Here is a 26,717-nt window from a genome sequence, read left to right as displayed (position 1 = left end):
CTCGGAGAGATATTAATTGTGTAACAATGCATTGACCAATCATATTACACTAACGTCTTTTAATTTTTTTTGGGTCATGTATATTGTTACATTTAATTTTTTTTTCACGTATATTGTTACATTTACATCAAAGATTATGACACGTGGACGATTATCAATATCCTATCCTCATTTGATATTTATTCAGCCAATACATCATTTCTCTAATGCGTCATCTTCTGTCGGACGATATCTCAACTCTAGTGGCGATCATCTAAATATAAAATAAACTTAGACACATTCTAATGTAGTATTATGGGTTATGAATTTAACTTAATAAAGTTTAAGATTTACCTTAGAGATTTCAATAGGACAAGAAACATCCCTCGTTCTCATCTAATTTTTCATTTATATCGCTCGGCTCCCCACCGCTGACATTTGTTTCAGGGGAACGGATCTGCAACAGCGAAGATGTTGAGCAGCTCCTCTCCCCCTCAGCCGCTTCAAACAGGAGTGAGTAAGATGCGCTCTCTCGCTCTCTCTCATCTGTTCTTCATCGTTTCCCTGTGGTTGCTTGTTCTGGATCTTGGGTTTTAGCGCTGGATCTGATTTCTTGTCCGCCGGATCGGGTCCAGTTCTCATGGTTCGTTGTGATTCCTCTTTTCCTCTTAGGGATGTGATTGCGATTCGTGGGTTAGGACGGCTTCCTAAATTTTAGCGTCGAATGAAACCAATTTGCAGTTTTTTGCTTTCGAACTACTCGCTTCTTGCTTCAATGGATTCGGAAGCAGCAGGGTCGGATGTTTGGTAGATTTATGCTCATTTGATAAGCCCTAAGCAAGAAGAGGAGGTTGCACGTGTATTTCTTTGATTAACACCAAGGGTTCAATGAAAACGATAAGTATATATGGTTCATTTCAGATTCAGTATCCGCAAATGTTGGCCTAATTTTTTTAATCTGTGGCGTTCTAGCTTGAATCCTTGACTTAAATGGGAAAATACAAACGAGAAGAGACATTTTCTTTTCTTGTACATGTGTGTGTGAGCATGGCCTGTAGGTGTTTCAGGAAGAGATGATGGTTAAAGAAAGTGAAGCAGAAGATAGTAACAAGAGAGGGATAATAGGAACAGACATTGACTAATACTGTGAAATGCTCAAATTTTTTGTTCACTAAGAAACGAACAAGAGCATTTATTCGTTTTCATTATTGCACTTCCTAAAGCAATTGTTGATAGTTCTTCATTGGTTGCTCTTGGTTAATATTATCATTGAAATGTTCTCAGTTATTGAAGATTGCCTTTTGCACATCTATTTTACATTTTGAGATGTCATAAATTTATATCTGCTACATTTTCTAAATGCAGGGCAGCAGCTTTTATGCAGGATTCACCCGATTGTGCAAAGGCCTTGCTGTGGTTCTAGTTGGAGGATATGTTTTGCTCCAAATCTTTCCTTCAATTCTCCCTTATGTAGTCCTTATTCCCTCAAGGTATCAAATGGAGTTTTTTGATAGCTTATTATGCAGTAAAATCACCTATATGCTACATTTGATTATATATATATATATTTATTTATATATATATTTATATATATAATACTACAATTCTTATTCAGAATATCTGTTTAATTTTTGACACTTTTTTCTGAGACTGTGAAATCCATCTTTCTTCCCAGGAGAGGGCAAATTTTCTTTTTCTTATCTCAAAAGTCATCCTTGATGCTTTGTCCTAAATTTAGATTAGTGGGTACATTTAATTGATGTTAAAGGAAAACATTTGGTGGGTGTTTGGTGGTCGAAATTATGATAGTTTAGCCATTACCCTTGGGTTATAACATATACTTCTCTAGTGCTGTTGTTAGGGAAGGAGGGAGAAGCACTATCGTTAGTGGTTCCATCCTTTGACATTTGGCATCTTTAATTCTTTATTACTAGAAAAAAAAATAGAAAGGAGAAACGAGAGAAAGAGGATGAGGATATGGATATAAGATAATTGTTTATGCTGAACACATAAAGGTAGTATCTTAGAGGATATCATGGATGCCAAAGTTTAGTTAGGCACTAATTTTCCCACTTGTTACCACATGAAGAATATTATTTTGTAATATAATATTTAAAAGAATTTGTAACAAAAAATATTTATGTGAGAAAGGAAAAATAATAATTTCGAGAGAGTCCTGTGGAATTTGAGACTAATCATGAATAGCATGACATATGTCTACTTAAGAGATTAAGGACTACTGTTTTGCTCTGTCATTTTCTCTCCCAATATTCTTTCCTTTTTGTTTTGCTGGTCGTGGATGACGAATACTGTGACAAAGATGGCAGACGACGATTATGATGATTACTTTGAGTAATAAATAAAATAGTAGTAGGATCTTCTCTGATTCACAAACATAAGTCTCCAAGGGCCAGACACTCTTTCAGCAGCTCACCTGCCGAGGTCAAAGTTGGTTTTTCTTTGCATATTCAGTAACAGGTCTACATTAAAGTCAAAACTGCATTTTTGGTGTACGTCAGCCACACCTTACTTTTCTCCATCTTTTCATACTGACAAATTTATTGAGATTCAAGCTTTTTAAAGAGATCAACAATATAAAATTGAGGTTAACAATGGTAATCTTCATCAAATTGACAAGTCTGTATTGAGGTGAAAATCTTATCTTGCATTATTGGTGTACCAGTTATTTCCATCTTTTTATAACAAAATAATGGGAACAAAACACAACCATTCTGATGGACAACACAACCATTCTGATGGATGAAAGTCCTTTTCAGTATTTGATGAGTGTTATGTGCAGTTCATATGGAAGCCATCTCTTTATTTTCTTTTATATGCTGGAGTTGTAGTTTTTTTACTTTTATTCAACAGAGGCACTTTAACATCATCGTTGTCTGTTAATCCTTGATCCAAAATTTTCATTTTTACGAAACAGAATATTTTCTACTAATTGCTGATCCAACTAGCTTATGTAATAATGCTTATGATAATGCTTTTGTAGGACAATTCCATTTGCATGGAACCTTATCACCGCTGGTTATGTTGAGCAATCAATTTTAGGGGTATTCTTTGTCATCTTTTGTTCTTTTGCAATGTGTATAATTGAAATATATTATCAACATCATAAATTCTGTTTTTGAGCATGTTTATTTTCTCTTGCATCAGTCTTTTGGCAATGTTCTTTTAAGAATAGAAAGAGTAAACAAGAGTATGATGATTGTATTTAATGCTAAATTCATGGCCTATAATTTATATTTGATGCTCATCCTAGTGTTGCTTGCATCTGTCAGAGATCAGGGCCTACTTTCTAGAGCATTTTTTGCAACTGAGTTAAGCCATAAAAATTACAGTTAATGCATCTTGGTAGGCAAGTCACCTCTCTGTCAAAGCAGTAAAATCATATGATGGGACAAAGTCAGCTAATGATTATAATTGTTTAATGTGTATTCGTACTAGGCAGTGGTCGGCAAGGAAGCTAGCTGACTGCAGTCACACCATGCTGACACTTGCATGGAATGACATGCAAATTACTAACAAATTAAATGTGCATTGTAAGAAGAAACTGAGAACTATTTGATTTCTCATGACAGAAGATTTTCTCATCACAGACATGTTCTAGACATGTTCTAAAACAAAAGGATCTCAAATGATCTTGAGAAATCTAGCATCAAGGTTCGAAAGAAAGGTAATAAAATTCTGATGGGCCTTAGAATTCTGGTTAGATCATGAGTAGCTAAAAGAAGTTCAAATTATAAATTAAAAAATGAAAGTGATAGATGCTATGTTAGAAAAATATACATTTTCAGAAGTCTAAAACCTTAAAAATTATGTTTGTGATTTATATAATTGAATGTAATTTAGAAAAACCATTGGATCTGTTGGCTCCAATTTGTTAGAGATTAATCATTGCATGTACTTAAAACTTCCTAAACCTTAAATTTTTTTCCCTCTTCCCCTTTTTTTTTCCCTTTTCCTTCTCTCTTCTCACTGCGTCTATGATTAGCTAATGCGAGTGATAACATCTTAACAAGCAGCACTGTCCATTTAGAAGTTAGTATCTTTTCTTCCTGTTCCTATTCATCCTATGGTCTTTGTTAGGTAGTAATTATAGATTACCCCCTATAATTAACTATGATTAGCATCCCGGTTCCTATACTTTAAAAAGTAGCATTGGGGTCTATACACTTACGAAGGTAAAACATCTAACCCCAATTCTCTTTATATCGTTAATTTCTTCGACGGAAAAAAATTGCATGTGTTATCATGTGAAAAAAAAACTATGAATGGAAAGGATAAAAATGTAATTTCAATCTTTAAAATTATTAATTTTATATAAACTTTATCGATTTCCTCTTCTCCTCCTTTTTCCAAACTGCTCGCCCGCAGCCTGCCACACCTTCCTGCTTGCTCATCGCAACTGTCGCTCATCGCTTACTGCTCGCCAACCGCACTTGCTCACTTGCCTCTCGCCCGTCGCACCTGCTCGCTAATCGCTTACCTACCGCACTTACTCGCTCGCCGCTCTGCCACCTCTCGCCCACCGCACTTGCTCACCTGCCGCTCGCTTGCCCGCGGCGGGCGAGCGACAGGTGAGTAGGTACGACAAGTGAGCAAGTGCGGCGGGCGAGCGATGGGCGAGCGAGTGTGGCGGGCCAGCAACGGGCATGTGGGTGCGGCGGGTGAGCAGGTGCGACAGGCGAGCAACGAGCAAGCAGGAAGGCACGACAGACTGCGAGCGAGTAGGAAGGCAGACGAGCAGTTTGGAAAGATAATGAAATTATGTTTTATCCTTTTCATTCGTATTTTTTTTATACGTGTGATTTTTTTCATCGACGAAGTTAATGACGTAAGAAGAATTGAGGTTAAATGTTTCACCTTCGTAAGTGTAGGGACCCCAATGCTACTTTTTAAAGTGTGTAATTGAGATGCTAATCATAGTTAACTATAGGGGATAACATGTAATTAACCCCCTTTGCTAGTGACAGTCAGATTTGGCTTTTCTTTTCCTCTCTATTGTGTCACTTTTTCCTTTCACAATTGCTGGTCTCAATTGGCCAATTTTAGTCTGTTCTTTTCAATTCATTGCCAATCGATCGATAATATGGAGGAATCAATCTGATTAAGCTTAGCTGAGCCAAGAAAGAAAGAAACTAGGTGAAAATGTCAGCATTAGACAAACATCAGCAAAGCACCCGGATGATAGAAGAATTAGGTGAAAATGCCATATTTCAAATTTCCCCACCATTGGTGAGATTTGTTGGCTAGGTAATTTGACAATGTGAAAGGGGTATGATGATGTTGGATAGGGAATTTGGACATATCAAAGGGACTGGTATGTGAGGAAGTTAAGTAAAAATTATTTGACAAAATCTAGTAGACTGACAATCATTTTCTGAAAATTTGGTTTCTGGTCAAGAACTTATACTAGCTCATGACATTGTCCTCATTTTTGTTAGAAGTGGTGGACTAGATAATGGATATGAAAATGAAAAGTGGAAGACATTGGAGGGTTAGTGATGATAGTTATTTTTAGAACAGTAGTCTTGAGTATCATAGTTTTAAATCTTGATCCAGTTTCTGCAAAGTGGAAGCAATTGAAGGCTTAATGATGCTAGTTGTCTCTAAACAAGAGTCTTGAGTATTATCATTACTTTTTTAAGTCTTGTACCAGAACCAAAATCTATTTTTCCATTAAATAAGTATCATATCAGTGTGTACCAACATGTAGTTCCTGGTTTTATTAAAATAAATAAAAAATGAATACCCAGTGGTACCTAACTTAGCGAATTGTTATTCATTCGCGGTCAAACATGTAAATATCAGGTGTTATGGACTATCCTGGTTGTGTTTTATGATCATGAGTATTATTTCATCTAAAATATGACTATTGGATTCTTATGGTTCTAATTTTCATGTAACTTTATTGTCTCAATGAGTATAATTTATTGATGGATATTAGGAAAGTCTTTTAAGCTTGATTTTTCTTTGTTTGTCTAAAACCTTCTGAAACATGTAGCTTGTAAGTACTAATCACATGTTTATCCTTATTGGGTATTCGGGGAATTCTGGATTGAATATTCAAATATTCGAAATCTTTTTAAAATCTCTCTCTTTGGCTGTTAGTTTATTAAATCTTCTCATGGTTATCTTTGAGAAGGAGCGTTTTACACACTCAAGCTTGTCATGAAACAAAGCATGCCATGCCAAGAATGTATGGGCATGTGGCATTTTTTCTGTCAGAGACGCGACATATGATTAGGCTAATTTTTTGGTCAAATTGGCCTATCGCAGTCACTATAGGGTTGTGCTACATGTATGGGATTGTATAATGAGGTGCCACTACTCTGCTGTGACATGGTATAACAATCCAGCCCTTACACATTTTTTAGCATATTTTTGTTTCTATTTCCATGTGATATATCTTATCATTGAACACATGTTAAGTGTACTTTAGTAATTCTGCTGAGGATTTCTTGTTGATAATCCATCTACATCTTATATTTATTTCTTTTAGATGCGTTGTTGAAATTCCTTAGTACAGAGTTCAAAAGGGAAACAATAGCCTTGTCTGTATGAACTTGTGTAAATTATTACTAGTAATTTGGAAAGGTGTTACAGCTCTTGAGAGGTTGAGTTAAGGCATTTTCTTTTTATTTTAAGGATAGGTAAAGCTTATCCAAATTCATTTTAAGTCCACTCCAGGAAAGTCGATGGGTCAGTACATATTGATATATATATATATATATATATATATATATATTTCATTTCTAGGATACACTCTCAATTACTCATTTCATAATACCAAAGAAATTCAGTAAAAATGTATACTGTGTTCAAAATAATAACCAAAATGAGTTAATATTTATCACACTTTGGTCAACTGCATATGTGGACTAACGTTGGATATTGGTTTTATTCACAAGGTCTCATTATTGCAGCATGTGTTTTCTATATGGAATATACTTTAATATGGCTAATGTTGTATTCACAGGTGGCAATCAGCACAGTTGGTCTTCTTTTATTTGGGAGGTGGCTGGAGCCATTGTGGGGTTCTAAGGAGTTCTTAAAGTTCATCATAGTGGTGAATTTATTAACTTCGATTTGCGTCTTTGTAACTGCTATTGCTCTGTACTATATTACAAGACAGGAAAGCTATCTGTAAGCCTCACCTCTCTAAAGGTCCAGTTTTATCTATTTTGGCAGCATATTGTACATCAACAAATATTTTCTTTCCCTCCAGATTTAGTTATTGGGTGAACTTTCGATAAATTAAAACAATGTGAGTTATGATCGTGTGGTAAGTTTGATTGTTGCAGTTCATGCACTATAAGCTGTCAAATGATAACAGTCATTTTTAGCAAGGTGTTCATGGCAGGATAATATTTGCTATAACCGCACACATAGAGCTATAAATGGACATGTAAATCTAATAGCTCTACCAATATATGGTTGATATCTTAATTCAATCTTGATCAAGTTGGGCTTCCTACATGGACAAAAATCATTCTGCTTCAGCATTCATCAAAGTTCTATGTCAAATTCTGATAGGCATTGATGATTAACATAGTCTTGTGCCTTAGAACATATGCCACTACTTAATTTCATTATAATTATGAACATTGTACCCTTTTCATTTTCCCTATCCACATACTTGTTCCACAGATATACAGCATTTTCTGGCTTCCATGGGATCCTTTCAGGATTTCTTGTAGGCTTGAAGCAAATTCTACCAGATCAGGAGCTCAGTCTTTTTATTTTAAAGATCAAAGCAAAGGTATACATTTGTAATTTTCAGGGTTTGGTATATATGCATTTTCATTGTCCCAGGGATTTACTAACACATTAGTTATTACTTCTTATTCCCATGCTTCTCAGTGGATGCCAACTCTCGTTGCATTGATCTCAGTTGCCACAAGCTTCTTCACAATGGATTCTGTGTCTTACCTTCCAACTGTATTATTTGGCATATATATGAGTTGGATATACTTGCGTTACTTTCAAAGGCGACCAGAAACAAGTCTCAAGGGAGATCCAAGTGATGATTTCTCATTTTCAAGCTTCTTCCCTGAATTCTTGTGGTAACATTTATGCTCCATTGGTATATCTTTGAATTCTATCCATTAGATGTACTCTAAGTATCCTATTTGTACTGAATTTGCAGGCCAGTATTGGACCCCATTGCTTTATTATTTCATTGGGTTTTTTGTGGAAGAATATCTGATAGCTCTGCTGATACAAGAGGTGGCACATTAGATGGATCTCCAATGCCCGGTTCTGATTCAATTGACGCGATCAGAAGAAGGTGTGTTTATTTGTTGGTGTTATCAGAATATCTTCTTCTCTGCTTTATTTTCTGATGCCATCCTCCCGAGTACATAATCAAATCCTGAAGACTTTAGAATATTTGGTTTTATTGTCTCACAGCTGCTATCTAGAGTCATATTGGTGATTTTTTTTTGTTTTCTTTGATTTATCTTCCAGTAAACTGCCTGAGACCTTCTAGTTGTACCACCACTATTGTACCACCACTATTGTAGTTCCATACAACTCACTGCTATTTCCTTGGGCTGATGAAGTGACATTGTATCTAACTGATACAAGTCATGATGCACCATGAGAATCACAATGACTGTCTGTTAGAATAAACTTAAGAGGTAGCCAAAAACAGAACCTTAATGAGATCCAACCAGTAATTTCTCTGTTTCTGGCTTCTGCCCTGATTTCTATATGTTGGAAATGTGGACAATTTATTCCTAATACTGCTGGGTTGTTTCTGAACCTTCAAGTGCCAACTGGTGTAATCTGCATATGCAAGTAGATAGATGCCATGGTCTTAGTCTCCATTTATAACCAAGGTAATCAAACGTGCGATATGAGAGAAAAAAAAAAACCTGCAATATGTATGGCAAACAAATGCAGTCATATTAAAAGTCTCTCATGACATCAACAAGGTGCAACCACCCAAACATTTTCAAATCATGGGGCTGAAAACAGTCAATAATGTTGTGCTTTCTTGTGTGCTCTTATTTTGTTTTATTTTACTCTTCAGATCAAGATTTACTGTGGCTCTTGATTCATCTCGTTTTCCTTTTAATGATAAGAGTTGTTTGATAACATGAACATATCACTTTGGTATGATACTGTTTCTCTTTTTTTGTCTTATTATTCTTTTGTCATCCCTTTATTGCCTTCTTCCTAGTCATGTTAATTATAGATCTTATAGTTTGTGCCATTATCTAATCCTTCCTAACTTTATCCTCCTACACATCATTTAGAAACCATGGATGTGCCAAGAAGACGTTCAGGAAGCGTAATTGCACCAAGAAAAGTTGATAAGCTATTGAGAATCTTGTTGGTCTGAAATCTGTATAGTGAAGAATTCAGGTCCCAAGGAGAGAAGAAAAATTTTAAAAAATAAAGGGGAAAAGGATAATCACCCAGTTAAATTATTGGAAGAATACAAGAATTTTAGGCCAGGCAGAACAGCAAGTTTTCTTCAGACATAGATTGAGAGCAAATTCTGAGGCTAGCACTGATTATTAGATGATCAACATTTATGTTTTTTGTTCCTTATTAATCTTCTATCAGGTTTGATTTTAAGAATTCATAATGATTTTATTTGTCCATAAACTGTCACATAAGTCTTATATTTTACATAGCTCCTATTTGCTAAAACTTTCATCCTGTAGTGCGTGACATATTTATTAAGATAAAATATATTTGATACACACTTCAAAAATAAAATAAAATAACAACAAATTATAAACATCTCACAAATATGTGTATGGATAATGTGTAAACATAAATAGACATAAAAATATTATCGTTGACTTTCAAACTGCAGTGGTTCTTCTAGTATCAACAAATTGATCATTGAAGGAGTTGATGATAGTACAGTTCTGCAAAATTTCTTTTAGTGAGAAATAAATAAGTACTTCTCAGCGACTCTGTTATACAGTCATAGATGACCAACTAAATTTGTAAAGTTCTCTTTAAGAGTATGTACTTCCTGTTAATAGCTGATCAAAGTCAAATATTCAATTCAGTCATTGTGGTATGCAACGAATGTGGGGTTCTAGTCCTTCCAGCTGGAAACTAAATATTGGGGCAAAAAAAAAAAAATCAACAATGAGCTCCATGGAGCATGATGTATACATTATTAAAAAAATTAGAAACAAAATGTTCATTATCCAACACAAAATAAATCATGCAAAAATCGTTTCTACGGTAAAACATGCTCTAGGACACTTCAAGCCAAATCCAACCTTTTTTATATTGATCAAGACAATCTTAGATGCATGTGTGTTGAATTCCATCATATTCTAGGTCAAGATTTGCATGGTAAGATTTCATAGGATGGTGATTTGGCAGGACGGTATTTACTGGTCTAATAGCCTATCAGTATGTGGACCAAGATAAATCAAGCAATACGTGCAGGGCTCGGTACAAGACTTGTATCGCTTGGTAAAGCGGTCACACAGACACACACTTTGCTACATGTTGTAAATGTCAAATCTAGCATGGTTTCTGATATTGGGAAGAAATACCTATGGTGTGTTGATAAATACCTATAATATGTTGACTGGTGCAGCGTCCACTGCTAGCTTGGTTGTCCTTGACTATTTGTTGCAGTTATCAGGTTTAGCATTTTTTTGTGTGTGTCAGATGAACAATGTCTTTCATGCATGATGATGCTACTAACCCAAGTTTTGCTGCATGAAACAGGGTTGTATGGTGTATCAAACGATGCATGTAATTGATGACATAGATACTTAATGGATTTGTTCATGGTACGCATCAGAACATTGTCACCGTAGATACTAATTCAGTGACCTGAGTCTGCTACAGAGAACGGGGAGCAAGGGCACTGGAACAAAGACTAGCAGCTGAGAAACTATCCGCGACGGGGAAATTAGAAGGGACATCACATGAAGGTGCTGCAGAAAATGTTTGAGTTCCCTCTACAGTTCTTTAAAGTACAAATCTGCTGTTACATGTCTCTGAAGTAAGAGGATAAATCCTTTCAACAACTTTTCCGGCAGCTACTGATGCAGTGGAAACCGGGTTAAAACACTTGGGACCTTACCGAATCACGGTTTATTTCATATCATGATGTGTGAATACACGCAAGTGTACCATTTGGGGAGAGTAATCTTGGATGAGTGAGCTACTTGTTCTTCTCATCATTCAAGAGGAAAGGTTGATTGCCATGAGAAAGCTTGGGTTACTACTTTGGTTTTTATACCCTTCTTCATGATGGGCAATTTTATCAGTCTTTATTCATGATAGCCACTAATGTTATCACGTTGCCTCAGATCATTAAAGATGCTTTGCTGAGTCAATCCTGATAAGACATCAGGCTCAAATGCACTCCTTGGTTGAACTCGCTCATGCATGTGGAAATATATTTCACTGTAGTTCAATTATTATAGATGCTCTCTCTTTCCATCTCTATTTATCTATCCGTTCATCTTTCTATACATACATACATAGATGAGGAGGATTATTAAAAGAAAAAGAATTAGAATAAGAGGGCATATCTGAAGATAATAAAATAGAAAAGATATAAATAAAATCACTATACTTTTCGGTTCATAATCGTTGAAGAGATGTTTTTGGTTGATGCTTGTTGCAAAGTCTTATCTATCCTTATGATGAGGAGGGGTAGGTTAGAAAAACATCATCTTATTTGATCATCTACAAGTCTAGTCGATGGCAAACGAATAATTAAAATAATACAATTTATTTTTATTTGTTATTGTCGTTGTTGTTTTACGGCACCTACGAGGAGTCCATCGTGAAAATTAAGCTTCATCAATATAAGATGGAAATAGAGGGACTTCGTTAAGTCCTAAACAAGAAAGAATCTAAAAAGAATTGATGAAATTAATCATGATTTCTTACTTAGATTAGGATATAAATAATCGAAATTATCAATTAGATTTTTTTTAATAAAAAAATTAATAGTTCTTGACTTTCGAATATTAAACATATGATTTTATAATAAAAACTACATTAATTATGGATAGAGATGTGTGGGTGAGTTGACAGCATGAATGCTTAATGGAAATTGCATTTATGATTTAGACATAAAGGCATGTGGTGTGGCATTGCAATGCCTTCTTCCTCTCTTGTTTAGCCAAAAACAAATGTGTGGCTTCTGAAACTTAGCTAGCGCAGATCCAGAATCCAGAAGAAGCCATATATAAACAAGAAGATTAAGATATCATAGTCAACCGATTGCACCAACTAACAGCACAAAACACTTCATGTGCTCATTCATCATCCCTGATCACCGTTGACTTCTTCCTTGTTTAGCCAAATAAAGAGGAAAGAGAAGAGCCTTGAGTAGCCTCCTGGCCACCTTCACTTGTGTTCCTCACCTCATGTCTCGTTGACCAGTTTATATCCACTTCGCTTGCCCGATGTCTTTACTCGTTGGCAAGTGCATGAACCTGAGAGACTGAAGAAGGCATCCATCGATGTCCATCAACTCGAAAGCCACGAGCACCGTGCCCGTCAAGCATAATGCTCTACTGATGACAATAACCATGCCACCTTCTCTCCCACTCGCTCATCATTGGGGTCGTCGAATCAACTGTTGGTGGGACGCCACTGTCTGTTCTCTCCTGCGTATGATTGGGTGGTGGTTGGAGATACGTAGCAGTTTGTAGTAGTTCATGGCATGCATGTGTCCTGATAAGCCACGGGTTCTCTGTCTGCTTGTCTTCTTCAAGCGCTTCTCCTTCATGTAAACCCTTCGCCCCCCGCCATCCATGTGAGACCACCGACTAACCATAACGATGGCCCCAAGCACTTCAATACCAACACTCGCATGCCGCTGTAACCCTAATCCGGACGCTACCCGATCTGAGTAAAAGAATGCAGATGCCGATCCATCTCCGTACCGGATCTGCACATGCTTCCAGGGGTCAAACTGGATCGATCCGGCATGGCTTGTGAAGAAAGATGCTCGCTGAAGGAGCTCTACAACTATTAGTTTCTTAAGCAAGGGATCGCCATACGCCATGTGGGAGCTGTCCGGGTTATCCTTCATGTGCATGCCTCCCCCAAGTGTTCGACGAAACCATGTTCCCTTTGCCTGCTGGTATTAAAGCCTGATGAGTCGACGCACAGTAGAGATGCCGCTGGCAATCATACTTCTCACATGCAACTCATGTAGGGTGTTGTTCATCACGAACTGAGATGAGTTCTTCTGAGAAACTATGTTAGGTTACTCATACAAATAATTGATGCTGTTCTTCTTGGCAGTACCATTGCTGATTCTTAGCTTATGGCTTCAACCTCAATAGTAAACAAGTCTTGATAGACTGACTATATACAAGAGGACAAGAGTCCAGTCATGGCCACAACTGATGAGAGTAGCATGTGGATCTTAATCATTAGACTGACTAGATATTAGAATATGACCTGGACAAAGGTCAGATTGAGATTACATACCAATTGTTTCTACCTGCAGGATTGCACTGTTCTGGATCTCATCATAAAGAATTGAGAGTTCAAATGAATGAGGGGATTGATTGATCTGCCAAATGCGATCTGATAACCTGATTAATTTACCTTCTTTCTGGGGGGATCTTGATGCAGAAGCCAGTTGACCTGATCATGCTCAAGAACAAGAGATGCTTATCATATATATATAGTCACTCTAAATCATCCAAGAATTAGAAACAAGGCATCAGTTTAGGGAAAAGAGCTTTTAGGTGGATCGGAATGCACGCCATTCGTGGATAGATAAATCATAGCCCTACTTTGACTGTGTTTGCTGCTTCCACACTCAATAGATAGATAGTATTTGAAGGATTCTTGATAGGACTGGGAACAGCATTCAAGAGTTTGATTGATCTGGACCTGAAAGAACAGCATATATGTCTCTCCAAGTATTTAAAATCCAGATTAATTACATTTAGATTCAAGTGAAAGAAGGATATAAATTTAGAGTCCTGATTTAACAGTTAACTAAAAGTACTTAATGGAGATTAACTGCACTGATATATATATCCGAAACACAATATGACTTTGCAGGAGGAAAGAAGAATACATATTAATTCTTTGAGTGATCCAATTTGACCAGTATGTCTCAAAATGCTCTTAAAAATAGGTGGTGAGCAGTCTTAATGAATTCATGCTCGAGAAGAAAATTATATATTGACTGTTGTTTCTGTGTTATCCAAATAGCAACCATCAAATCTTGTCATTGTATGAAGAAGGCTCATCTTCTTGTCGAACAGAGTTGATGTGGTAGGCTTGTTTGATCGACTGATGACACAAAACTAAGAATTGGCTCGCTTTGCTCACCCACAGTTCTACTGAAACCTCCACATCTTCCAATGGATTCCCAGCCATATTAGTTACCTCTTCTTATCATGTTTCTGCCCTTGTTGTCCTTTGTGAGCGATCAATCATTGCTCGATCCAAGTCTATCTGAAAGTTTTTCTTCATTTTTTTTGTTCCAGTGGCAATCAATCAGAGATGTCCTTTTCCTTTCTGCTGAAGAATTATTGGCACATTGTCACAAATATCAGTTGCTGCCTGAGACAAGACTGAGGGCAGGTCCCTCATTAATTGCTGCATTAGTTCTTTCCCTGTTTCAATGTCCAAAAAAGAATCTAATCATGTTCACCTTTGTAGAGTGAGAATATTTAATTCTTGCATTCTGAAGATTTTCTTTCTTATTATAATCCATAGTCTAATGTAATGGCAGTGTAAGACTTATGCCATACATAAGTTTGTGTAAGGAAGCCAACACAAAAGCAAATTAGTAAGTCAACTGTGTTAGGTGGATTAGAAGAACTAATGCAACACAAGATTGTTATTATCTTCAGAATTTTTTCCTTAAGATTGGATGCTAAGGAGGAGGCTATTTGTGTTCATATTGTTTAGCTAAATAATGTATTTATTTACATAAGAAAAATAATTCATTGATGATAGTAAAATAGATATATTTTGCTACTATTACTTATTATGTGACTAGAGAGGAGAGGTGAAACTATGTCATTAGCTTTTGAATAATATTTATCGATTCTGTTTAGAGTCCCCGAGAGATTCTGGATTTAACTCTATAAATAGTTATGTAATCATTTTTCTTGGGAGACAATGAAATATTATTATGAAATCTTTTGACAAATCCTAGGAGATCGATCCCCTCGAAGCGATGAAGGATGTCGATCCCTGGAAGCGACGAAGGATGTCGATCCCTTCAAAGTGATCATCTTTTTTTTTTCATTCTTTCTTTGACGATAAGGCTCTAGGGTCTTATCATAGATATGCATGCCATCGTCGATAAGTAGATGATTGATTCATTAGCCTAATTAAGCTTAGATTACCGATTGAAATATTTAAGCTCAACATAATAATAGTAATAAATTCATCCGATGTTACAAAATCAACGGACTCTTTCTTTCGCATCCCCTCGGATTCGTCACCCGCAAGAGGATACATCTGCGACAAAGCACATGGGGCCCGTGGGGGCCATCACGAGCGGCGGTCGGTGCCTGAGGCCCGCCACGCGGTGGGTCCCACGACCGGGTCTGTGAGAGAGACAAACCGGTGAGTTACGTTACTGCGAGTAGCCCCCCATGTGGGCCCGTCTCCTCGTCGTCTCTCACCGCTCGCTTCATTTGAATTCGAACTCTAATTTATTTTAAATATTTATCTTTTTTTATTTTAAATATGTGTTATATTTAATTAAAATGATTTTTTTATTCAAGCTATATATATATATATATTTTATATTTTATATACAGTAAAGAAATAAAAATTACTATTTAATTTATGGTTAAAAAATTAATTTTGTTGTTACAAAGAGAAGCGGTGAATGCAGATTTTGATCAAATAACTCGTCAGACAAAAACTTGACACTAAATCAAGTGATAGAATTTGTAGGTGTCTTTTCAAGATTCAAAGACATTCTACTATTTTCTTATTTTATAGATTCTTTTAGACTCTATGAAGTTACACTTTGGCTAACTCTATTGCAAGGGGCCCTCACGATTTAAATATAATTATAACTAAATTTATTATATTTATAAATTATCAGTTATGTTAGTTAGCACATTTAAAATAATAATAAAAATATAAATTAAGATTTCAAATGCTTAACTTTTGGTAAATGAGTATGGCATTGTTTTAGGTATAAAATATGTTAGATGAGGTCATGAATATTCAATCATGAATGTTGATATACAATTCACTATTTTTAGAGTAGAATCATAAAAATTTGTATTGGTTGATTTCCCATAGCAAAGCTCCCCTCAACTCTTATCTCTAAATATAGGTCTCTTATCTCATGATGTTAATCTTTTAGAGGTTGTATGAGTTGCATGGAAATGTAAGAGAGATCGTTCTCTGAAGGCTTTTTTAGCTTTTAAGGGAGAAGAGGAGGAAGTAAGAAAGCAGCATCCATAGCTTGATCAAAGATGACATGTCTTGTTGTTTCTGGAAAGGATGAAAGAGAGTGAGAGTGTTCTGGGTGCAGTAGGGGATCTCCTATCCAAGTTCTCAGGTTTCATGGTGGAAATGAGAGCATCATTAGCTAAAGCAAGTGCTCTAACATTGGACTCTGGATGGCTGAAAGCATCGGTTGTCATGTTTGCAACCACCACCACCACCACCACCACCAAACATTGGAAGAAACCTACGAAGTGGGCCTGCTGTATTGCAAGCAACCTTGGGTGTGAATCAGCCATATGCCCGTAGGGGCAATCAGTAGGAGCACTACTTGGTGGATATGCCCCCGTCGTTGACCTTGCATGGCGAAAATTTTGACCCAGGCAGCTGTGGCTCACTGTCTTCTCCACCATGGCGGTCATATGGACGTACCTCAGAGTGGGATGACATTTTCTTTCCGTGTTGACACGTAAAGGACGAAGAACCGGATCGAAGTCGCAGAGTAGATAAAGACGAACGGGGGAAAAGATAACGATGACAACAACGGTGAGAGGAGGGATACAGAACAGTGTTGACTTTTGGGATCCATGCACGAAGCCACAGTGGGAGAGGTGATGCGGTAGGACTTAATTACTGCTGCAGTGATGATGATGGCAAGTACTTTGGGAGGAGCGTTGGACTTTACTCTGCCTTCTGCGGTGTAAATCTCCGTAGATATCTGAGCTGCCTCCGTTTGTCTCCGGGCTCTGTCTGTGAGAGGCGGAGATGTGAAGCGGGTGACGAGAGTGTTGCCATCGTTTATGGGTAATATTTTAGTCTGCCGCTGCTGCTGCTGCTGCTGCTGATGGTGATGATGATGATGATAAGGTGCTTCTAATAAATAGGATATAGGGATCCGCAAGAGAGGTCCAAAAGAGAAAGTGAGAGAAGGAGACGAAGCCAATAAGAGACACAAGGAGGAAGCAAAGTGGAGGGGAGAGCGATGCCAAGGGGAGGGTGGCGGAGAGCCTTCTGCACGTCGGTGCGTCGAGATCCAGAAGTCACGGTGGCGACGAGGATGGAGGTTGGGGAGAAGCAACAGCGCACGCCTAGTGTCAGTCCTGGCCCCAGCCCCAGGAGCTGCGCCAAGCGGGGCTTCTTCTCCGGCAGCAACCCTTCGACGCCGAGGCTGGCGCTGGCAGCGGGCCTCCGGTGCCAGACCAAGTCGAAGTCCCCGGACTACCCGAACCTGCAATGTGACACGCCCACGTCTGCTGTTAGCGCAACCGCCGCCGCCGCCGCCACCGCCAACAGCACTCCGAGGAGTCGGAGCCCCGCTCTGTTTCGTCGGAAGGCGTTCTCCACACCTTCGTCTCCGAGATCCCCCTCAAGATTCGCCCTCTTCAAGCACCTCTCCCGGGTATGCATGCCCTGCCCCCCAAAAGCATGCACCTTTGCATCATCTTTCTGCAAACCTTGAATCCCTTCTTCGAATTTTCTGTCTTTCGTCGTCGATTCTTGGTTTCCTTTTACGAGATCCGATGACACAAGAGTTGCGTGGCTCTTGATTTGACCAGTTCTTTCTCCTCTCGGTGGCCGGATCTCATCAGAATCCCAGCTTTTGGCTGCGGGCTTTGATTGAAGAATGATATGGAATGCGTCGAATGCTTTCCCCGTCTTTTCCGGTCATTTCAGTTGCTTTTTAGCTTTTCGACTTTTTACTGATCGAAGCATGCGTTGTCCTTCTTTGACTCGTTGTCGTCCTCGTCCAAGATCACTGTTTGTTCTCATCGTGGTGATGGCGGTGGAATTGCAGAGTCGGTGCCGGTTATGTTCGCAGATCCTGAAGGCGAGCCAGGAGACGCCGGTCTTCACGGCGGAGTGCTCTCACGCCTTCCACTTCCCCTGCATCGCCGCCCACGTCAGGGGCCACGGCAGCCTCGCATGCCCCGTCTGCTCCGCCGCCTGGCGCCAGGCGCCCTTCCTCTCCGCCCTCCACCGCCGCGAGGAAGATGCAGCAGCCATCGAGCAGGGGACGGCGAGAGAGACGGAGAACCGGAACCCCAACAGGAGAACTACCAGCGGCGGCAGCCGGAACGCTAGCAAGGGCGGTGAACGGCAGCTGGGGGAAAACAGAAAGGCGGCTGTTGCTAAGGTGTACGACGACGACGAGCCGCTGCTTCTTGTGCCCAAGCCCAACCAGGGAGGAGGCGTGCGTTTCAATCCTATACCAGAAGCTACAAACGAGGACAAGGATGAGGATGAGTATGGCGAAGGCGAGGATGAGTTCCATGGGCTTCTTGCGACCCCTCGCTCGCGATCTCCTGGCCTCCGTGCTGACGGAGGAGTCCCTTGTCGGCCGACACCGAGGTCCACAGCGAGTGGCGTCCAGGTGAGCGTGATGCCGCAGGCGGCGCTGCTCTCCGAGGGGCGGAGGCACCGGAACTACGTGGTGGCGCTCAAGGTGAAAGCCCCGCCGATTCGATCCTCTGCTCCTCTCCTCGATCCTGCGCCGGGCCGTGCCCCGATCGATCTGGTGACAGTGCTGGACGTGAGCCAAGGCATGACAGGGGAGAAGCTCCAGATGCTGAAGCGCGCGATACGGCTGGTGGTCTCTTCCTTGGGCCCCGCGGACCGGCTCTCCATGGTGGCATTCTCGGCCTCTGCCGGTGCCAAGAGATTACTCCCTCTCCGCCAGATGTCGAAGCAGGGCCAGCGTGCCGCCCGTCAGATCGTGGAAAGGCTCGTCGTAGTGGGCGGCGCCGCCAAGGCAGGTGGCGCCAGCGTCGGCGACGCCCTCAGGAAGGCCACCAAGGTTCTCGAAGACCGCAGGGAGCGCAACCCGGTGGCCACCATCATGCTCCTATCGGACGGCAGGCAGCCGCAGCAAACGTCTGACCCAGTGAAGAAGGACAACGACAACAACAGCGACCACCACGATCACAAACCCCTTCGCTCACCGCGCGGTACCGGCGGTGGTGATATCCGGCGCCACGCGCTGTCAACGACGACCACCGCCGCGGCCACTACACGCTTCGCGCATCTGGAGATCCCCGTCGAAGATGCTGGATTCGTAGGAGCAGCGGAGCGATCGCCCATGAAACAGGAAGACGCCTTTATCAAGTGCGTGGGCGGCCTGGTGTCTGTGGTCATGCAGGACGTCCGGCTCCAACTTGAGTTCCCGTCCGGCGAGATCTCCGCCGTCTACCCATGCGGCGGCGGCAGTGGCTGCGGCGACGTGGCCATCGGGGGAGAAAACTCTGTTCTCTGGCTGGGGGACCTCTACGCAGAGGAGGAGAGAGAGGTTCTGGTGGAGCTGAGGGCGCCGGTGGCGGCGACCGGGCCACAGAGCGGTCATCACCACTTGTCAGTGAAGTGCAACTACAGGGATCCGGCCACCCAAGAGCTGGCGTTCGGAGCGGAGCAGATCCTTATCTTACCCCTCCTGCAGTACGACCGCGAGCCCGGCTCCTCTTGCCGCTCGACGACCGCCCTGCGGCTACGGAACATCTTCGTCGCAACCCGTGCGGTGGCCGAGTCGCGGCGCCTAGGCGACCTCTCGGATTTCGCGACGGCGCACCACCTGCTCTCCTCTGCCCGCGCGTTGCTTCTGCAGTCCGCTTCCGACGCCCACGGACACCACCTCGTCCAGAACCTGGACGCGGAGCTCGCCGACCTCCAGCGGCGGCGACGGTGCCTGACGCAGCACCAGCTCCATCATGATGAGCAGCAGGAGGAGCACCTCTCGCCGTCCGGGAGGACGAGCCGGCGGGAAGGTCCAGCAGAGGTGCGAGGGGAGCCGCTGACGCCCACTTCGGCTTGGCGCGCCGCCGAGCAGCTGGCCAAGGTGGCCATAATGCGGAAGTCCCTGAGCCGTGTTAGCGATCTGCACGGGTTCGAGAACGCCCGGTTCTAAGAAAAAGACCGGACCAAACCGACTCGAATCCTATAAATAAATCTTTCTTGTTTCTTTCATTGTGAACATTATTCTCAAAGAAAAAACAAAAAGAATTCCTCACTATACTTCAATCCAGCAATAAAAATTAGTGGAAATTTTGATTATCCGTAAATAATAAATGTTAAAAGAATATTACTGAAATAAATTAATTAGGAGAATTTAATTATGGGTGGTTGACCAAAGAAGCTAAATTGTATCCTCTGTAGTTTAATTTGAGGTCATCTCTCAAATCAAAATTGGCCAATTTGAACCTCTAGAATTGAAGGTTCTTTTGGCTAATAAGATTTGAAGTGTCAGTGGTCTTAGATTCCTTGAATGAGCCAAAAAAACAAGAGAAACCGTTGATATTTAAAGATTGAAGCAGTGTCATCACTTGGATCTTTCATATGGATTTGCCTGGAAAGCAACCCAGAAGCTGAACCGAAATCACTTACTCTCTTTGGCTTGGTTCCCCATGAACAGCTTTAGAAGTAGTTGTTGAAAGAGTAAATGGAACCTTCATGGAGCTGGCCAAGCTTGTTAACACTATCAATAAACGAAAAATTATTGCCTAAAATGCGTAAGACTAAGGTAATCATAGTACTAGTATCCAAAATGCTTAAGACAAAATTCATTTACTTATATTGAAAACCATACCAAATCATAATCAATGTTAGACTCAAGCTTAGCTAGGGAGTTCCCAATGTAAAATAGTTAATCACACAAGTTGAGCTAGTTTCCAGTGTTCACAGTCAGTCATTAAATTGGTACTGTTCATGTGACATAATCAGCAATATCATAAACTCAAAAGAGTACATGTACAGACACGAAAACAAACCCATAAACATCATATGTTTTATTTATTTTTAATGACACATCTAAAACTCTTACATATATCCTGGAATCGTTAAATAACTAGTTGCCAACTGAATGAAATACGTTCATTCAACCTCATCATCTTGTGCTGCTACAGAGAAACTGTGGTGGCAAACATGGAACAGTATCCCCCAGGGAAAAAAAATCCTATCATGCTGTGTGAATACTTGGGAAATCAAAAAGTCCTCGAGTATTTTTTGATTTCATATAATATTGAGGATATGGAAACCAAGTCCTTGTTTAAGGCAGAACCACCAGGAATTTTCTTCACACTCTCTGAGAGCCTTGTATAGTATAGGAGTAGCTGTGTCAATGCTGCTTTCAGGATCTCCATTCCACACAAAAAGTTGCTGAAGGAAGTAATAACATCTTTGTGCATCAGTTCAATTGCAGCCTTCCACCTGTTGGCAAAATCCTTGACCAATGGATCAACATCAGCAACACTGGGCTTCCCAGCACCGGTACTCGTGTCTTCAGCTAATATAAGCATCATTAAAATAAAGAATTTAGAGATTGTAAGGGAATTCGTTGTATTTGGAATTTAAAATTTTATCTCCCAACTCACAAGCATTAGTCTTGACAAATCTGATAAGGTCACCAAAGTGCTCTAGAAGCAATTCTTCCTGTACACAGTCAACCAAATATCTCAGACTCATAAAAACTTCAGCACCTACATGTACCTAGTTTCACAAGTGTCGACAACAAATGCTCAAATTATGTTTCATTTAATAATCATATTATGCTAATTCGTCTTAGCACAACTGGAAATGTAAATTCCCAAGAAAAAGCTTCTGAACTATTGTCCTGTTTCAGTAAACAACATAAACTTTGTATCAGGACTTTGTATATTTACCACATATACTCCTATGTTGCTCTTTAACAGTTCCTCAAAGTGCTCTTGCAATTTCCCTCCTCCGGTACCTGCTTCCTGCACATCAATTTTACCAAAACCATCAAGAAGGCACATGGACCATAACCAATTATATGATAGCTGATTAATAACATGGATAAGAAACCATAACCAAATATTATGCCTGACCTTCAATATAGCAATTGTCATATCATAGTTGTTTATAAGAAATACTGTCTGTAACTTGGGCTTCACAACTGCTTTAGCCAATTTAACAAGCAAGTCATCAACAGCCATCCGAAGTCGCTCAAGGTTTAGATCAAGCTACAGTAACAAGCAAAAACAGTTGGTAATGGTTCAGATGAATAATGCCAGTGAGCAAAGCAGATTCTAAGCAACATGTTTTAATGCATACAAGAATCTTGTGTTAATATGCTCAGTGACACATTGCATTCAGCATTGAAAGATGAGGCAAGTGGTGTTCATAATTTTCACAACAGAATGGTACCAGTGTGTAGTTCAGCTGACCTGTCCATCACCATATTCAACATTGAGGTGCACAAGGGATGCTGTGAATTCAGCATAGCGTCTCATAACATAGTGAGGATGAACATCATCCTCCCATAAAGCCTTTATATTGGCGTTGCGTAAGCTGTTCAGATGCATGTCAAATACCATCTTGAAACGAGGCCATAGTGAAATGTTCACCTGTTCATATTGCAGGAAAGAATCAATTGTTCTAGAATCACAATTATGCTCCACAATTATTTTAGACGAAACACAACAAAACAGAATATGATCATTGACTAAACCAAAAAAAAAATCTACAAGTATTCTACACAGCAGAGGGAGTCCATGACCACAAGGTCAATTAGATAGGAATCATCTTTCATCCCTTTTGATGGATATGCAACACTTCTCTTCTATTTAACAAAATAAAAAAATCGATTTAAGGCAATTGATAATGGTTCCTAAGAATCAGTGGTCACAGGCTGGTTAGAGCTCTTTTATATTTAAAGGAAATCCACAAAAGACCCATCAACTGAATGAAAACTGACATGATTTAACTAACATTCATCAGGCTCGTCTCCAATCAATTTAAAAAATGAAACTGAGAATCTACCATAATAAATACACTGATTTAACTCAATCTAAAACCAGAATTATAGCGATCATGATCATATCTCAATCAAGGCTAAATTCTGTAAACCTTAGCCAAAAGAGTACAAATTATATGGCAAGAGCTCAGTTTCCTTAAGATGACTTAAGAAGTTAATCTTCTTTATTGTGCCTTAACCTATCTGCTACCAGTCTCCTTCAGGATACTATATATTATATCTCAACATTCTTACCCACTAAACACCATATTCTCATATATTTAAAGAGGCTTATATAATTTTTATCAATAACTTCCCAGATATGTCTGTTTTGCATTAACAATGGATGAAAATAAAATCTCAAGGGGGGGCCTTAGAAGAGCACAAAGTAAAAGTTCAATTAATGAATAAATAAATGAACACAAGATGGTTCAATAAAAATTAAAGGACCTTGTAGTCAGACCTTGTCTAAGTATGAGTCCAGACATGGAATCCGTCGCCTAAACATGATCAACTGCAAGGACAATCTATTGTAAGTAAAATTATGAAAAAAAAATAGATGATGTGAATTATACAGAGAGATAAAAAGCAGAAGCTAGTATAATTATCCATCCGATCCAAAAATCAAATCACCAGTTTTGCAGGAAAGAAGCACCAAGATCTAATTATGACTTAAGATAAAAAATATCATGTGGTTTATCTACGTCAATATAAAATAATTTTCTGCATGGTACAAAAAGTAAAATTAAACCCAAAAAATTCAACATGCCTGAGTGAAATTGGACCCTCTAGAACTTTGATTAACATTTCAGAAATTATATTGTAGAAGAACAGATCTCTAGTGCATACAGCAGACCTTTAAATAGAACACAAAACAATGACGTTCCACCCAAAAATCATTCATCTGATAAAAAAGAATTCATGCATGCCAGTCAATATACACTATTAGTCCCTGTAAAATAGGCCAACGTACAAGTTAATCCCTACACAAAAGTTTTTGGTCAAAATTGTTCCTGTACATTAATTTCCTTTACACCAATGGTCCAGTATTAGTAAGACCAACCCAACTAGCATACAAAATCAAATCAGAATAAGTTACAACATTCAGTGCTAATATGGCTAGACACCTACCCCATTGACTTGCCATATCAGCCCCATCTTTTTCCTCTTTGTTTTCTCATCTCTACTCCATCCTAACCGCTCCTCCATCAATCGACCACTTCTCCCACCTATCCTTCCACCTTGTCTGCCTTCCCACCACCAAGTGGTAGCGATGTTGGTGTAGAGAACGGCAAAATAGAAGGCTAGGAGAAACCAGATAGGAAGGAGGTGGAAGGGAAGGCAGTGGAGAGGGAAAGGAGTAGGAATGGCAGCATGTCGGGTTTTTGCAAGTAACTGTCTACCAAATCTGCTTAAACCAGGTTTGAGTACCCCCCCTATTTGGGTTCGGCATGGGCATCAGCCAGAAAATTTGCCCGTATCTAAATAGTTTGTTTCATGTTCAAATAGGGTGAAAGTCACAAATAGCCTACCAATGCAATTGTCAGGTTTGTGTTCATGCAAAATTCAAGTTACCACTACTCGTAGCATAAGATAACTCATACACACCTAAAGAATCTTCTGCCAATTATTTTGGGAGAAAAAAAAGACTAGTGACAAGTTGGATGCCTTCCTATGCATGACGAAGGCCAAAAATATACTTAGCAAAAAGATATCTCATGTAAAACATATAATAATACCTGGTGTTGGTGTATGATGCGAATCATAAGCATCAAACCAATTGCATCATAATAGTTTGGAAGTATTGTGTTGAAATGTTCATCTATCACTTGAAATGGCCCTGAAGAGAAAAAAGGGAAAAAATGCTTCATTGTTTTATTCTTTTTGGTAAGCAATTATTGGAAACAAGAAAAATATGCACACACACATGCACACATGCATTTAGTCAGACATATATACACGTCAGAATCCTCACAAAATAACTATGTTGTAGCTTATATCATAGATTCAATTTTGAAAAATAAATGGAACATCTTAACAACCTGTTATGTGTAACTCATTCAATTACTTTGATTATGGTAGGTCAAAAATGGCTGACCAAGAAAAGTAATCATATATTTATTCTGAAAATAAATGAAGAATATTTTGTGCTTAAATTGTGCAGCTCAGTAGCTCCTGGCCCTTGACCTTTGCTAGTATTAATTAAGTTAAAAACTCGTCCAAAATCCAATGTGAACTATTCTATGCTTCTAAACAAATGAAAGTATATATATCTTTACTAAAACTACATATCATTATAATAGATAAGCTCCTAGGGATGTGACACATTTGTTAATATTATTATTTTCAACTACAGGAAATACAGTATCTCTACATACGCATTCTTTATTAGCTTTTCATCTTTCTCCTCCATCCCCACTTTGCTTTCTTGCATAATTTTTTTAGTAAATTTAACACACTTCTCCTTCAAGTTCAATTACCCTTCTTTCACTTCCACATCTGGTACTTCTTTTCAGGGTTTCTAAAATCGAACCGTACTACCCGGTACGGGCGGTATGTACCAGTCCACCAGCAGACAGGTATGCGGACCGCCCACTACCGGACGGTATTATTGATATAGCCCCATATCGGACGATACGGGGTTGTACCGGGTAGTAACGGTTGAAATTTCGATAGTTACCGCCCAATGTAGGTCAGTAACAGTCGAAATCGATCATCACCATCTATAACAATGCTCCAACACAGAAACTTGCTTCCTTTTCTTTGTCGTTTTCACAAGCGAGGGAGAGAGAGGAGAACAAGCGACAAATTGAGCATGATGTGGAGAAGGAAGAGTCGAGAATGAAGAGGCTTCCGAAGCTCTGTGCCACTCATGCCATTTCCCATACGTCGCCCCAGGAGGCATGACGCTTATCCGTCGTCTCGACCACCTTCCACACCATCGCGACCTCTAACACCATCTGGGACCGCTTCCTACCCGCCGCTTGAAGAAGCCCTCATGGAAGAAGAAACTGCCTCCCTTCGACCTCGACTCCTCCGCTTCTGGTCTCGTCACAACCCTCGTCATAGCAACACCGTCGGACGATGGAATTCGACCCGACACCACCTTTGTAAATTGCCTCGTTTCGGTGACCGAGGATGGCTATTCATCGTCACTCATTTCTACTGAGACGAATAGTAAGAGGTTAAAGACAATGTTGGGTTTGTAATGATGTCGATTTTGGGTCGTGGGATCAATTTCTAGTTTTTAGATATTTTCGAAGGGTTTTATGCCCTTTTTTAGATATACCGCTTGGTACCTCGTACCATACCATACCAAACAAAGCTCAGTATATCGGTACGATACGAGATTAAAAACCTTGCTTCTTTTCTAGACTCCACCCTATAGCAGTATATCTTTGCTCTTTGCCTTTTGATTTCAATTCTTTCTGTTCCATTCTTACTTGCTTCTTTTTTTTCAAATTCCTTAATCATGTTAATAAGATCAGCGTTTAAAGTAGAAGCACCGGGCCCATTTACTCATTGATGACACACAAATTGGTTCTGATTATTGTAGAATACAAGGTTCTAAATCTTGGTCGGGTGCTGA

General features: G+C 39.7%; 3 protein-coding genes across 9 annotated transcripts in view; 2 read left to right on the top strand and 1 right to left on the bottom strand.

Moving 5' to 3' along the window:
- Positions 1-240: 240 nt before the first annotated feature.
- LOC103990884 (rhomboid-like protein 19) lies at positions 241-11,267 on the top strand. 6 transcript variants are annotated; one of them, XM_065190567.1, is made up of 8 exons: positions 242-492; positions 652-880; positions 1,345-1,469; positions 6,971-7,137; positions 7,642-7,753; positions 7,855-8,057; positions 8,141-8,281; positions 10,828-11,267. In XM_065190567.1, exons 2-8 carry the CDS (start codon positions 868-870, stop codon positions 10,931-10,933), a joined length of 867 nt encoding a protein of 288 aa, XP_065046639.1. In that variant the 5' UTR covers positions 242-492; positions 652-867; the 3' UTR covers positions 10,934-11,267. The 6 variants fall into 6 exon arrangements, with proteins under 6 accessions (XP_065046637.1, XP_065046639.1, XP_065046636.1 ...); XM_065190564.1 differs by lacking the exon at positions 652-880 and adding an exon at positions 2,981-3,041 and having other exon boundaries at positions 246-492; XM_065190566.1 differs by lacking the exon at positions 652-880 and adding an exon at positions 2,981-3,041 and having other exon boundaries at positions 246-492; positions 10,705-11,267.
- A 5,669-nt stretch (positions 11,268-16,936) lies between these two features.
- On the top strand, positions 16,937-20,343 carry LOC103990885 (E3 ubiquitin-protein ligase WAV3). Its single transcript, XM_009410174.3, has 2 exons — positions 16,937-17,788; positions 18,185-20,343. Exons 1-2 carry the CDS (start codon positions 17,372-17,374, stop codon positions 20,282-20,284), a joined length of 2,517 nt encoding a protein of 838 aa, XP_009408449.2. The 5' UTR covers positions 16,937-17,371; the 3' UTR covers positions 20,285-20,343.
- Positions 20,344-21,084: 741 nt separating this feature from the next.
- Positions 21,085-26,717, bottom strand: part of LOC135678131 (vacuolar protein sorting-associated protein 52 A-like) — a 28,921-nt gene continuing 23,288 nt past the window's right edge. For both annotated transcript variants that reach the window (XM_065190562.1, XM_065190563.1), the window contains 7 exons: positions 24,868-24,968; positions 23,592-23,642; positions 22,560-22,739; positions 22,221-22,355; positions 22,035-22,109; positions 21,747-21,804; positions 21,085-21,658 (listed from right to left, as the gene is read on the bottom strand). In XM_065190562.1, the coding sequence (XP_065046634.1) occupies positions 21,357-21,658; positions 21,747-21,804; positions 22,035-22,109; positions 22,221-22,355; positions 22,560-22,739; positions 23,592-23,642; positions 24,868-24,968 (902 nt within the window). In that variant the 3' untranslated portion in view covers positions 21,085-21,356. The remainder of the gene's footprint in view (positions 21,659-21,746; positions 21,805-22,034; positions 22,110-22,220; positions 22,356-22,559; positions 22,740-23,591; positions 23,643-24,867; positions 24,969-26,717) is intronic.

The sequence above is a fragment of the Musa acuminata genome, chromosome BXJ1-7 (assembly GCF_036884655.1).
Source record: "Musa acuminata AAA Group cultivar baxijiao chromosome BXJ1-7, Cavendish_Baxijiao_AAA, whole genome shotgun sequence".
In the NCBI taxonomy this organism is placed as follows: Eukaryota; Viridiplantae; Streptophyta; class Magnoliopsida; order Zingiberales; family Musaceae; genus Musa; species Musa acuminata.
The sequence above is the reverse complement of the archived record's forward strand: the minus strand, read 5'-3'. Positions and strand labels throughout refer to the sequence as shown.